Source organism: Genypterus blacodes, unplaced genomic scaffold (assembly GCF_046128005.1).
Source record: "Genypterus blacodes isolate CSIRO-AG114 ecotype Tasmania unplaced genomic scaffold, CSIRO-AGI_Gbla_v1 ptg000090l_1, whole genome shotgun sequence".
Lineage (NCBI taxonomy): Eukaryota > Metazoa > Chordata > Actinopteri > Ophidiiformes > Ophidiidae > Genypterus > Genypterus blacodes.
In genome coordinates, this window is record NW_027466895.1 from 2,156,657 (window position 1) to 2,171,900 (window position 15,244).

The following is a 15,244-nucleotide window of genomic DNA, read 5'->3' on the forward strand; positions in this document are numbered from 1 at the left end:
AACTACCTCAATGACAAAGGAAAAGACTACTTTTGCATCCTTGTACACCAACGCAAACACATTTCTACAACTTCTACTGTCTACAACTGTATACTGAGTGAATCCTGCTAATCCATGCATTGATATTCTGATTAAAACATTGCTTAATATAAACATTGTAATTAATCAATACTCTCTTTTATTGATTGAAAAATGGTTGTATATAAAGTCGACTTCCTACTTTTTGCAACCCGCCAAAAAAATTCAAGAGAAAGAAGAAAAAGATTCGGCTTCCGTTGCCGACAACTACAACTCCCAGCATGCCTTGGTGTAACCTCGCGCGAGTGTCTTCCTGTTTGGTGCAGCAGCTGGAAAGATGGCAGCTGATTCAGGGAGATACAGGGGTGCTGTTAGCAAAAACAAAGACCCCTCTGGACTTTTGATCTCTGTCATAAGGTAAACAAATATAGAATCATTGATTTGAGGACGGAACGCGTTCACAGCGCATTGAACTGCGGCCGCATTAGCTGCCAGACATGGCTTGCCAGTTAGCCTTAATGCTAAGGCTAATGCTAATACCTCTTCCTGTATTGTCAACTCTGTTTATGTAATCAGCTGTTTAGGACGTTTGGCGCTTTATAACGGGGTTTGCTTGTTCGTGGTACGTGTCCTGATCTTGCAGGTAGTTTATTACTCAACAAAGAAGACGAAATAAATCGTATTTCCCGAGGTAGCCAACGTCAGTGAAGATAACGGGATTGACAGGTGTCATTCATCAGCTGAATCACAATGAGAAAGTACAGATGAAAAGCTTTTAGCAGATAATAAGGTGCAGAGTCGGGCTTCCAAATGGTAAACTGAGCCGTTGTCTGAAGTTTCTGATTCAATGATTCACATATTGTCCACTCTGGATGCTCATTAGAAAGAGACATTGAATAACCTTGCCTCAACTTGATCTGCTAATGTAGATATGTGTTTTGGTGTATTTGTGGCTGTTGTTGCGTGTTAGGCTGCGATTAGGTTTCAGCTATTCTCTTGTTATAAGTTAATATATTTATACCTGCTGATTTTCTTGAAACTATAGTTACACTGAACCTGTAAACCTGATTTCCATTTGCCAATTCAGGGTTTCTTCTTCTTTCTGCAATTATAACATTCATGCTTTGTTTTTAAGCTGCAGTTAATGGTTTAATCAGTTCACCCAATGTTCCATGGACTAAATTGAAGAATAATCAGTAGAATGAAAATGACTTGAAAAAGCACCTGATTACCATTCCTGAGAGCTGCGTTTTGATTGTTTTAAATCCATTGCAGCTTCTCCCTCCTTCAGCCTGTCACCTGTGCGCTCTCTTTGCAGGACTTTGTCCAGCAGCGACGACGTCCAGGACAGGGAGACGGAGAAGGGTCGTCTGGAAGAGGCCTTTGAGACACGTGACAGGGACCTGGACGAGCTGATTGTCCAACACTATGCTGAGCTCACGACTGCCATTAGGACCTACCAGAGCATCACAGAGCGCATTACCAGCTCCCGCAACAAGATCAAACAGGTAGAAGGCAGTCACATATAGGAAATATACACCATGTTGTATGAAATGGAACTTGGACACAATGTAATTTGTGTTGTAGATGGATTTCAGAAAATATTAACTGCACAGGTTCCTTATCTTAGTTTTTAGACTTTCCTGTGTCCATAGGTCACTTTTAATGTAGTAATACTATGTCTACAATCATGATAAGTCACTTTTTTACCACATACACTTGCACAAAATGTGCGTGTTTTATAATCCATATTCATCACAAAGGTGGAGAGATGGTGTCAGGATGTCATTAAGAACATTAGTAGTACAGTAGAACATTAGGGGATTTGTTTTTGTCTGATTAATCTGAAGTGTGCATCTATTTACATTTTTTACTTTACTTTTACTACTTTTTGTTAAAGTAGTGTTTGTTAAAAGCACAGCATTGCTTTGGCCTATCAGATGGGAGATCTGGCACTTGGTTAATACTTCAGCTTTGATCAGAACAGTTGCAGTAAAAGCCATAATTTGTGCCTTCCTTGTTTTTGGTTATTGCTCTGGTTATAGAGACTCAGTGTTACGTCTCTCTTGACAATCTCACCTCCCTCTTTATAGGTGAAGGAGAACCTCTTGTCATGTAAGATGCTTCTTCACTGCAAAAGGGACGAGCTGAGGAAGCTGTGGATCGAAGGCATTGAGCACAAGCACGTCCTCCAGCTGCTAGATGAGATCGAGAGCATCAAGCAGGTGCCTCAGCGGTTGGAGGCCTACATGGCGAGCAAGCACTACCTCCGTGCCACGGACATGCTGGTGAGTGAATGGGAAGACTGTATACGAGGGTCTACGTGTGCTCTATACATAACCTGTGTCTGCTTCCAGCTCTTGTGCCTCTATATTTAAGGTCTACACTAAGATAAAGATGCAAAGAACTTGACTCTTCAAATATGTTTATTTTGCTGGATGGTAAGTAAGAGGTGGGGAAAGTGAGAAATGGAAAAAGGGAGCCGCTGTTTCTGGTCTTTGAAGCTGTGGGAAACCGTATTGACATGCATAAATGGATATGAGGGATTCAGTGAGTGTGATTCCATGCATGGGTTGAATACTTGAACAGCCCAAGTATTGCTGCTTAGATTGATTTCCCCTCACTACTTATCCCTTTAAAGAATCCCTGTCTAGCCTAACAATTCAGCAGGCGCAGCTCACTTTTCTTTCACGCCAACATCATCTATGTGCTGCAAGGATGCTGGTGTGGGTGTGTGTTTATACTTGTTTTTTGATGTGGCAGTATGCTCAGCAGGTGGCCCAGAGAATGGCATTGAGCACTAAACTGCCAGGCTCTGTGATCTCTCTCTTCCTTTCCTCATCCTCCCTCTCTCTCTTTGCCTCTGTCACTCCCACACATCTTCTCTCAGGCTTTGGTAATAATTGGTTTGCTAGAATGGGGTTATCTGGGTAGGAGGGAGCGAGAGGGTTGGTGGGGGTACCCAAAGGACCATGAAGAGTCCTCTTTGTGGGGGTGGAGAGAAGTGGGACTTCACTTAACCTGCACTCAGCACGGTGAGCTTTTCAAGGTTGTGGAAAGTTCAAAGTCGGTTGGACGCTCTGGCTGCGTTTTGCAAACTTCAGATATGCTTCAGTTGTTCAGAAGAGAGCAATTTCGTACACTTAACAGGCTATTTTATATGCTCTTCTGTAAATAAATGCTGGCAGATCAATTTGTTACGCCTTTTTATTTTGCTGACTTTCCGACAGTCAAGGCAAAGTCTTTCCTCAGGCTTAAGTAGCAGAGTGGTCATTCTTATTAAAGCACGCAGCATCACATTCTTGTTTATTTCCATTTATCATTGTTTTGTTGGTTTTGTAATTGAATCCAAAACGTTTTATATTGATGTACAATTATTTATTGCTTTTTCTGGTGCCAATTTAGTTGTTTCAATATATTTTGGCCTCTTAAGTGACCAGTCTTGTTAGTTTATTAAATTAGTTCTGAGGTGAATTGTTCAGAAGAGTAAATAGAACTCAAATGAGAGTGATTTGTTAAGGAAAATATGACTGACGGGCAGGATTTGAGATTTGCAAGGACATTTTTACAGTTTTCTCACGAGCATATTTTTGGGAGGTAGAGTTTATGTCTGTCTGTCTGTCTGTCTGTCTGTCTGTCTGTCTGTCTGTCTGTCTGTCTGTCTGTCTGTCTGTCTGTCTGTCTGTCTGTCTGTCTGTCCGTCCGTCCGTCCGTCCGTCCGTCCGTCTGTGTCTCTCTCTCTTTCTCTCCTAACACCATAATGCCTGTGCCATTGTCTCATGTGTTTACTCCCATCATGCTGTCACTCATTACCGCACTCATCTGTCAGATTAATGTGGCCCTGGTTTTTATACACTCCCTTGTTTCTTCCCTCTCATCCTCAGGGTACTTTCTTTCTTCTTTCTCCTCTTCTCTCTTTTGCTTTGTCCCCTCTCCATTCCTCTGCCATCTCTCTGTCGCCCAAGTACATTCACTGGGGCTTTATATCCCTCATTACCTTGACAGGCTGGACCCCCTAATGATGTTAACCAGTCTTCCTCTGTCATCCCAGCCCCATGCTAATGAGATATCCTCTTATACACACTTGCACATAGTCGTTAAATTATTTACAGTCATACAATCACACAAATATAATCATACACAGACCCGTCCTGGCATTTGTGTCGTTTGTGTGTCATTCTAACACACACACAGCACTCACAAAGCCTTGCAGGCTAGTTATTCTATTAAGCCAGAGAGGTTCATTGTGCAGCACATTAACTCATCTCGTCACTAATGTGGCTCTCATTTGCATCAACACACACTTGACCCATGCCCCCCTGCCCAGCTACCCAACCCGTTCCCTTCAGGTCTGCCCCGGCCATGCTCGCACTCTCTGCAGTGCTATCATCTGGCCATTAGTGATCGCAAAAAAAAGACACAGATACACACCAGGAGGCACATTCATTTAGTGGCATAAAGATGTATTATTTGCAAACACGCCACAACCGCTGCTACTAATGAAAGCTGAGATAAGAGATGGAGAGAGAGAGGGAGGGAGGGAGAGGAGCGTGACTCACACGGACATTAAATAGAATTTCAGCTTTGCTACCATTCAGGTGGTTATTTCTGTCATCAAATATAAACGGACAACAATTACTGACAAGCCATGCAGTCTCACCAGGGTTTACTCTACAAATCTAGATCTATGAACTAATTAATCATTTTGGAGTGGATGTTGTTTTCGTCAAAAGCGGGAGCCTGACATGTACTGGAGGTTGTTGGATGGTTGTTTGAATTAAATTCCTGGAGAGTATTTTTCTTGTTTAATACGAGCAGATTCAGGTCCACTCCAGCATTTGTGCACTTGCAGGAATTTGAAGGACCCATACTAAACAGAATAGTTTTGCCTCTCGCCCTTCATGTCAGAAAATGTAAAATGATGAATCCCTTTGGATACTGCAAAAAAAATACATCAGTTCTAACAAGCAGTTTCGATAATATAGCTTATTACGGAAATGGGTTCTTGGACACTGCATTACTGTGAGTGGAATTATTCAGACCAACCCGTTGAGGTCAACAGTGATTGAGAGACAACAAATAAGAGATGTGGCTCTCTTGTGCACTGTCCCCCTGAAAGTGCATCTTCTTGAAAATGACAGCTTGAGGTGCTGGAAACACTGCAAAAGCTGGATTTGTGTTCCTGTGTTTGTCAACAAACTTGGATAAAAATAGTTGTGGTTTATTGGTTAAAATTTGTAATATGAATTCTTGTGATTGTCAAGGTCCATTGAATGCGGAGCTGGCCAGTGTTGGCAAGCTCTATTTAACTTGTGAGCCACAGCGAAGGACAACCGTGTTTGTTTGTCTCCCTGTGCAGGTGTCGGCTGTGGAGTCCTTGGAGGGCCCCTTGCTGCAAGTGGAGGGGCTTGGAGACCTCCGCCTGGAGCTCCACAGCAGGAAGCTCAACATCCACCTGGTGCTCATTGATGAGCTGCACCGACACCTCTACATTAAGTCCACAAGTCGCCTGGGACACAAGAACAAGGACAAGAATCGCCTCCCAATGTAAGTGACAGTGAGGGCAGTGTGTGTGTGATTTTATGAGAGAAGCTAAGAAGCCACTGTGAAAACACTTCCAATGATACTTAGAATTCATACCCATTTTGCAATATTCATTTCATATCATGTAATTTATTTTGATCCCAGTTAGCTTCAGTAGAAGCCGTAGCTATTTCACACCACATATATTGAATTCATTTGAATCAGTTTGACGCAATTTAAATAGCTGTAATTGTAGTATGCTCTCATCCGTATTATACCACATCAAAGTACATGGTTACAGACAAAGATATGGTATGAGGGTGTTTGACAAAAGAAAAGGAATGTTTGAAGAAAATGCGCCAGTTTGTTTCATCTGAGTAGCCAAATATAGTTATTGTTTCCTACTTTACAGTACGCAGAAAAGTAACCTTCAAAGAGCTTTACACTTTGAAAAGTTGTTTCTATGTGCCTTCATTATAAGTTTCTTTGCATGGCCATCTAATGGCCCACCATTTGCAGTATGGAAAGCAAAACAAATTACTGACACAAACAATTACACCTTGCCTTATTTGTTGCTCAACTTGTCATTGCCACGCTCTGGACAGAAAACATCCCACATCATTTATTGTAAAGATGCTCACAACATTAGCTGCTTATAGTGTAATTAGGATGCATGCAGAGTGATCATCCTATACATATACATTGTCATTGGTGTGGGCTCTTGGGTACAAACGGTGCTTTTCCAGTCTTGGGAGACAGTGTGGGTTGCCAGAGGCTTTAAATGAACAAGACGGCGTGTTTCTGTGTGACACCAGTGTTTGTTTTAAATGATAATGAAGGTTCTACAGCCACTAGGATAATAAGTTACACTTTCCCTGTGTGACCCAAAGGGCTTGGAAAAACAAGCCAGTTCCTTAGCCTCCCAATGCAGCCATATTACTTATTAAACATAATACACCACAACGCCTTCCAAAGTATTGTGTTGTTGCTATTGTGTTTCATGTAAATCATTCAGCTTGTGCCTGTGTGCGTGTGTGGGTGGTGCAGTAATTATGGTGGCGGTGTGTTGGTGTTGGTGAGGTACAGTGATTTATTACTAAGGGTCAGCATGTGACAGGTCCTGGCCTCTCTGTATTGGGTCGCCTCTAACAACAAGCCAGCCTCCATACACCCCACTCACTTAGCAGGCACAAACTGTTTATATCACACAACTCAAAGGGCCTGGATTGTACCCAGCTCCATCCTAAGGCTTGATAAATGGCTCATTGGGAAGCAGGACCAGTCACACGCAGAGACGCAAGGTTTATTTTTTATGTCGTAACATCAGCTTGGTTTTGTCACAGACAGGCAGTGTTGTGTTTACATTTCTGTGAGTGCATACTAGAGTTTTGCAAGTCTAGATGTAACTACTGCAGCACTCCTCCAGGTGATTTAATGTAATAATTAATCGACTGTGTTGTTTTATTCTCATTACCAACGGCGTGTCCCCTGATTTTGACTTCTCTCGGCAGTTCCACAGCCAAAGACACGTCCCCAATGCCTATGTTGGATGTGAGCAGTCTGTCCACTCCGCGCAAGCTCTTGGATTCTTCCCAGTTCAGCACCCCTGGCACCGGCAGCGGTGAGGTCCTCACAGCGCATGATTAGTGATAAGACAAGAGGGGAAAGATGCAGGAAATAATTGGTGTGAGATGCAAAGCGGAGGGAGGTGACAATAAAGGGAAGAATTTGTCAGTTGTGGGGAATTTAATATGGTTTACTGTGGAGTTTGCAGGCAGAAAAACAGATTTTGGTTGTTGGTCTCTTTGGATAACACAAAGTATGTGGATTTTGATTTGCAATCTTATTTTCACCGTGCTGATGTTCATAGTGATAATGAAGTCATTAGCATCACCCTAGCTGCTGCCATTACATCCATTTGCATGTCATTATGGATCTGTACTGCCAATCCTTCACACACACACACACACACACACACACACACACACACACACACACACACACACACACACAAACTGCTGATGGTAAAACTCACTCACACGCTCACTGTACAAACGACTCAACACATTGCTGATGCTGGGCTGCACTTACACACGCACACACTCAGTAATCTCCACATATACACTCCTTTCCAGTCAACGTCATAATCTGATTAAGATGGGATCATAATATACGTTTCCCTCACTAACATTGTAATCATCTTGTCCCCCCCTATCCGTACTATTACTCACCCTGCACCTTTATCGGCGCGTAAGCGGAGCAGCATTCATTATGTTCAAACTGTTACCACGGCTGAACAGGCGGCGCTAATGCAGACGGTAACTGTATTCAAGAATTCTCTCTTGGTTGTAGGGGCGTCAAGTCAGCACAGCTTTCCTTCCAGGCAGAGCGCAGAGGAGCACAAACAAGGAGATAATGAAAAAAGTTAATCCTGCAATAACGCGGTGTTCCCATGGTGTTTCTGAGTTTTTATATTAAACTTGGCACTTTTTCACCACCCACTCTTGGCTTTGTAAGTTAACGACTCACCATTTTGTTTTGAGTTCAACAAGGACACTTTTTTATTTATTTTCCGCTGTGCAGTGGTCTGCCTGTATTTGGTGGATTTGTCAGCCGTTGCTCAACACACAGGCACACAAATTCACACATACACAGATTAAGTATCCTTTTTATTCTCCCTGTGGGCCCAAAGTAAACGCTAAACCACAATTTCCCCTGCTTTATGCAAACAAAACACTACTAATTAGCTACTGCTGAGTGGTAAGTGCCTATACACCTCCATGTTAGCAACTGTGGTCACGACACACCAGCCTGCTTCAATCAATAGCCAAGCTTGCCATTTTGTCTAATAGCATTAGTGCACCTCATTTGTAGCAAGTAATTGTCACAATTATTACGCAAACTACAGCCGGAATGGGGGCGGGGTGGGGAAATACACCCAAAGTCCATTAACTTGCCATAAACATTAACTCTCTTAACGTGCTTTGATGGGGAATTGGGAGGCCCCATCTGATGGAAATTAGAGCATCACTCGACGCTGCCACTCTCAATTTAGCCGCTGATGTAGCTAAGTCTGATGATGAGAGCCTGCGGGGGTGGGGGGGGGGGGGCAAAGTAGCTGCAGGTGTGTGTTCAGCGCAGAAAAATCTAATGTGGTTAAAGCTGTGATTTATTTGTTTGAACGTGCTATATAAAAGGGGTAAAACAAGGCTATTGTTGATTTGACCATGGTTTTAATGTAATGTGCATCTTATTGTCATTTATGTGTGTGCTTGCACATACAGATTTATATAAACCTATGTGTATGTATTCCTTAGTGCGTGAGCTGCAGCAGGATATGAGGGATTCGAACCAAACAGACCTTCCTGAGGTGGATCCAGAGGAGAACAGTGCAGAATTCATGGGCATTCTTATCAAGGTGTGTAAACACTCTCCAGACATCTTTACCGCCAATACCCCGGCGATGCTGCATCCACCCTTTATGTTGATATTTCACCCTGGTGTTAAATGGAACGTCTCTCTCTAGGCTCTAGCCAAGTTGAAGAAGATACCAGAAGCCATTAAAGCCATAATGGAGCGGCTGGAACCTGAGCTGAAACAGATCGTCAAGAGGTCCACCACTCAGATTGCAGACCACGCTTACCAGAGAGGGGAAAACCTGGCACAGGAAAGCCAGTCCAGGTACAGTCAGGAGGTGGGGAGGATGAGGGAAGAACAACGCCACAGAGCGATGAAGTAATGGAGCGTGTTGGAGAATAATAGAAAGGCAGATTTGAAGGGAGAGCATTATCATAATGACACGAACAAAGAATTTCCAGCAATTTTCGGGGAAGAATAGATGAAAGGCTGTCCGGAAAATAATAAATAGCCAGGATCATGTTTCAGAAATTATCAGTGCCATACCATCTGATTGCTGATGTTACCACTATAAAAAGAAACGCATTAATAAGGCTGTCACTTGCAATCTCATCACAAGTCCTTTTATCAGAGCAGCCCACTTGCTTATTTTCCCCTTAAATTATTCCAATTAGAATCAGTCACAGCCATTTCTCCCAGTATCATTCGTAACTCTAAGCATATTCACTATTCAAACTGAGATCATCTCCTCATCTTTCATCTCCTTTTTTAAAATTTAATAATAAACACACCATTGTCTCTGGTAGGAGTTAATAATCAGTTTTGTATTTTTGGTTACATTCCTTGATTGATTTGTCTGCCCTCCCTGGCTTAACATGGCTGCTTATTAAGGGGAATCAGGCAGGGAGTCGGGCAGCACAGTGAAACTATGTTTGTCTGAAGGCTCGGGTGTGAGCTCGACTCAGCAGACTCTGGGTTTGCATGTTCTCTCCACGAGCTCAGGCTTCCCAGGGCTTTGTTTGCCTCCATCATCCTACAAAATGGATGGCTGGCTGGGATTAGTCATCTGTGTTGGCCTTCGCTGAATATGTCTTGACGATGGAAGACAACCGTGTTTTGAATGCAGTCCCAAGGTGTCCACAGTCAGACAGTCAACCAGGTATGAAACACAGTATAGGTGGAGATTGCAAAAACACACTGACACGCTGGCCTCAGACCATGAAAACAGATTCTCTGCCGCTTTAAACCGAGACTAGTCATTGTTAAGCACACACACAAACACCTGCAGTGGAGGACTGTTACATTTTAAAAGCAGTCACGTCCGCTCCTACAGACACACCTCGTACACACAACACACACACGCACACAGGGACAGGAAGCACAGGTCTCAGTCCACTGATCCCGAACCATTTAAGAGCAACGTCTTGTTTTCTGTCAGGAATGTTCTCTCAGGTCTCGTCTGCCCTCCCCGCTTACGTACCTGCTGCATCTCCTCTGACCCTGGTGGAATAGGCCGGCGTGTAGCTCATTCCCAGCTGCGGTCCTTACAGATTGTTTTAAGTTTCCCTGTATATGTGTGTGAGCCCCGTAACTCTGCATTAGTGTCAAAGCATACAGAATTGCATTTGGTGTTGCGCTCAGATGTTTGTGTGTGTGTGCACGCATACACTTCCAGTACTGCCTATGCTCACTTTAATTTTAAGTCGAGGCTTGTTGCTATGGAAACTCCTAGCCAATATACCACTTGTAGGAAACAATGGTCCTTCCTATTACCCACTATATCTTATGGCAGACAACACTTAAGTGCTTACAGCATATAGTACAATGTATGGGCTGCTCATGGAGGCAGATTTTCTCAGTCATGCTCTACTACGTCTTTGACTAAGAGCGATACTCCACTCCACTCCCCTAACGTATTGGCATGCACCACTGCTGGGTATGAGTAGTTCAATTTAAATGACATCGGATCAGACTTGTGGAACTCATAGTTCCCCTTTTTCATTTTAAATTAGAAAAACAGTCCTTTGTTTGTTTAGTCTATGGTTTTGTCATAAAGAATGTTCTAATCTGCATCCTTGGGAAATAGAGTTGGTTCAAAGTGAACAAATGCTTGAATGACCAAAGTGTATTAAAGGGAAAGGCAAGTTTTCACATAAAATTGATTGCTCTTTTTAGTTTCTGTCTGCCCTTTCATTTAGGAATACAGATTCCTGTGTTAATATGGTTTTACTTTTAACCTTGAAGACACATCTTCTTTAAACACCCTGTAGATCCTGATTTATTATTTTCATCACTAAACACAGTAAATGATACAGTATTAACTATTTGAAACACTGTTTCCAGTCGCCAGCATTCTGCTCAGAATCACCTGATTTGCCATGACGCACACTAAGACACACACACGCCCACACCCTCACTGTGGGGTCAGGGGACTATATGTCCAAGTGCGATTGTCTCTGCTGACCGTTCGTCAGCCAGATGTGTGTCAGCTTCGATCCTGAGGGGAAATGAGGAGTGAGGCCTCAAAGAGCAGAGGAGATGGTTTGTGATGGGAGATAATGAGGAGCACTAGCTTGTCTACACTTAGCAGGGGGCTGGGGGATGGAAAGGTGATAAGGTCAGAGCTCTAAATTTCGTGTGTGTGCTTCGTACATGTGCACAGCGGACACACACATTGACATGATGTGTGCGTTTTTGTCTGTGCCTGAAGGTTTGACGTTAACTTGTTAGGTCTCTTCTATGTAAGAGGATTCACTCAGTCTCCATCAAAGCAGCAGTATGGCATTTTAGATTTTCTTTTTCTCTCTCTTTCTGTCTTTCTGTCTCTGTCTCTCTGTCTCTGTCTCTCTGTCTCTGTCTCTCTGCCTCTGTCCCTCTCCCTCTCCCTCTCTCTGTGTTTCTCTCTCTGTGTCATGAACATCCTGAGTTATGGCTCATCGTGATTTGTACCCCCTTTCCTCTCCATTAATAACATTTACTCTGCTATTGCCAGTGTAGTGACAGACAGCCGACCAAAATGCCCTTTAGTGAAACATCCATCTCACCTCTCTATTATCCCACCTTGCCAAGAACCATTGGCAATGTTCCAACAGCTTTAACATGCTTTCTTTTTTTTCCATTCTTAAACTGGGCGGTAATTTGTATAGATCAATGAGGTGCAGCTTTGGGAATACAGTAAAGGAGATTATATATTATTTCAGGCAACTGCAACCTTAACCTTTTGTGCCAGATTTCACCCTTAAGTTTGAGCCGCACATACAAAGGTTTTGCAGCATGTTAAGAATTTGATTTGTTCATTTACAGTAAAATATGTTAAAAAATTGTATATCACAACCACCCAAGGTCAGCCACACAGAACATATTGATGCATTGATTTAAATGCCAGAAGAGAGTACTTAAGACCATGTTAGACAAACAGCTTGAATGTTCTGATATTAACGTTCATGCCTCCTACTAAAATGAAGTGCACACTCACCAGTACATGTGCACCAGCGCTTGTTCAGTCGTGGCTAATCTAACCTGTGTTCCCTCTTTAGCTTTGAAAGCTTTGTCCTTGCTTAGAAAGCCAGTATAGCGAGGTCTGTAGGAAAGCATTAACATAGACGAGGCAGCTGTGAGTTTTATCGTCCAGAATGTAGTACTCAGACCAAGTGGAAGGTCACTTTGCTTTTGGATGTGCTCTCTCTTCTTCAGCCAGGGCCATTTAGGACTAATAGATATATCTGTTCAGCGCAGTCCAGGTTTGGTGGTCGGCTACTTTTTCCAATAGCCAATACCCAGGGTCAGTGCTATGACATGGAACAGGTTGGTTTCACCTCAAACCACAAGATGCCTTTTTTTCTAAATCTGTTTTAACACTTCAGAGCTGAACTAGACTGAGTTTGAGTAAGTGATTTAACGTATAATGGGACTTGTTTTGACTTTCTCTCAGCTCCAATATTTAATTACTAACACAAGGAAATAGAGAGAACCAGTGAGACCACAATCAAAGTAACATTTTATTGAAGAACATCCCTCATGTCATCATGTCTCCCCACCCTCCTCACCCATCACCTCACTCTTTGCCTTTCTGCTCTCTCTGCCTCCCTCTGCAGGCTGCTGCTGGAACTGCTGGAGCTTTTGTTCGACAAATTCAAGGCAGTGGCCCAGGCGCACAGTGTGGTGCTGGCCCAACTGCAGCAGATCGCAGTGCAATGCCCGGGGGGAGCCCAGGAAGAGGGCATCAAGCTGTACGAGCAGGCCGACGTCTCCGCCAAGATCCAGGCCGTGCTGCAGGTCAGATATGGGTATCAGAGAGAGAGGGAATGTCACATTATAGCCATTCATGTCTGTAAACATTTAACAGCCTTTTCTATATGAACATGGTTACACAAAGTCTTCAATCAGATTTATACAGATTAAATCATTTGATTAATCCCTTCGTGAGCAAAACCTGTATATTATTACTGGTGAGATAGCTTTTTTGTTGTCTTTTTGTGTCTGCAAATGAATGTGGTAGCACTTCACCTTCCACAGGTCTTGAAGCAGAAGCCCTCTTAATGAACTCTGGTTTTGTTTGTTTAGTGTTCCCTCAGCAACAAACCCATCCCTTTTGTTCCTCATGTGCTGCCATGGAGATGTGTTCATCCTTGATTCATTTTCCACCCAGCACTTTTCTTAATTCACCTTCTCATACAGTAAATTAATCAACGGAGGAAAGTGGCAGTGATGTGATGGATGGCATTCAATCTGTCTTCAAGAAGTAGCGAGAGGAAAAGACAGGGGGGGCTTGATTGCTTGGATTAATTTTAGGTTCTTAAATTGGCATGTATTTATGCTCGCTACTTGCTCCCTGCCTTCCGTTTGATTGGCTGAGGGGATGAGCAGCTGTTGAGCTGACCTATGGTAGATCCCTGAGGAAAGTCTGTGGCAGTTGCCGCTCTTGAAGCAATTTGTGTGTGTGTGTGTGTGTGTGTGTGTGTGTGTGTGTGTGTGTGTGTGTGTGTGTGTGTGTGTGTGTGTGTGTGTGTGTGTGTGTGTGTGTGTGTGTGTGTGTGTGTGTGTGTGTGTGTGTGTGTGTGTGTGTGTGTGTGTGTGTGTGTGTGTGTCAGTTCCCCGATGTGTGATGATACCCTTGGATACAACTTTGTACCTGATGCGTTTTTCTGAGAATAAGTCTAATCTATGACATCATTGCGTGTGTGTATGGCAACACTTTTGATCCAAATTGTCTTTCTAAATGATGAGTTTCACCAGGAATAGCTGATGTTTATGAATGCATATAATATAATGTACATGAGAAATAACCTGAATCTATCTATCTATCTATCTATCTATCTATCTATCTATCTATCTATCTATCTATCTATCTATCTATCTATCTATCTATCTATCTAGTTAGAGCCACTCTAAGCCACCGTTGGCAATCCTGCTCTGCTCATTTCAGTCAGAACAATCACATTTACAAAACACAAGCCTGTCTGATACCAGAAATGAACATGAAATTTGGAAATATTACCCAACGTGTGTGTATCCGCTTGTGTTCTCTTCCACCTGGCATGCACAAATTCGTCAAGGTGGGTGAGGGAGTGTTTAAGTGCGTTTGTGATCGTGTGTCGGCATGCGCTCTAATAGCTTTGCCTGTACCAGGGCAGCAGTAGAAAGCATTAAGCCGTTCCCCAGCAAGCCACCACTGGCAATACCCAGTTGCCAGGGGCTCCTCGCTCCCCTGTCGCTGCGATGTGAGATAATGTAATCTCTTGATTAGAATACTCATTATGTGAAATGAGGTTTTCTTATTCACTCACTGGTGTTATTATTTCCTGCCCGATTGTATCAATATGAAGGCCCTTGTCCATCCAGCCCTCCCTCCCTCTCTCCATCTTTCTCATCTCTTGCTTGTTCTCTCGTCTTTCCCCTCTCCTCCACTCTGCGTTTCCATTTCCCTTCCTCCTTCCCACCGCGGCATCACCCGCGGTCTCTCCGTAATACAGCCTCTCCTTCTACCAATACCTTCTGCATACCCATCTTGCCTCTTGTAATTTCCTTCTTAATCTCATTATCTTTCTTCCTTTTTCTCCTCTAACTCCCACACACCCTCTCACCCCCTTCGTTTAGCCCGCTCTGTCTTGGAGAGTCACATATCAGCAATGAGAGAAATTAAATTCATACCACTCCCACAGTGCCTCCGTTGAGTTTTATTGGAAACTGAGCCTGTTCTTATCTCACGTCTTAAGACCCACAAAGGGACAGGAACCTACACAGCCTCGGTCAGAATATGATTAGACTCAAATGTTAGTCCCTAATCACACATCACACTCTTCTGCTGATTGTTTTTCGTCCTTTTTTTTTTAAACATGAACTACTA

General features: G+C 43.2%; 1 protein-coding gene across 1 annotated transcript in view; it reads left to right on the forward strand.

The window, feature by feature from the left end:
* Nucleotides 1–323: 323 nt before the first annotated feature.
* Nucleotides 324–15,244, forward strand: part of exoc4 (exocyst complex component 4) — an 82,654-nt gene continuing 67,733 nt past the window's right edge. The window contains exons 1-8 of the mRNA XM_076158923.1: nucleotides 324–435; nucleotides 1,337–1,526; nucleotides 2,112–2,306; nucleotides 5,378–5,565; nucleotides 7,053–7,162; nucleotides 8,859–8,959; nucleotides 9,068–9,222; nucleotides 12,993–13,173. Of these exons, the coding sequence (XP_076015038.1) occupies nucleotides 356–435; nucleotides 1,337–1,526; nucleotides 2,112–2,306; nucleotides 5,378–5,565; nucleotides 7,053–7,162; nucleotides 8,859–8,959; nucleotides 9,068–9,222; nucleotides 12,993–13,173 (1,200 nt within the window). The 5' untranslated portion in view covers nucleotides 324–355. The remainder of the gene's footprint in view (nucleotides 436–1,336; nucleotides 1,527–2,111; nucleotides 2,307–5,377; nucleotides 5,566–7,052; nucleotides 7,163–8,858; nucleotides 8,960–9,067; nucleotides 9,223–12,992; nucleotides 13,174–15,244) is intronic.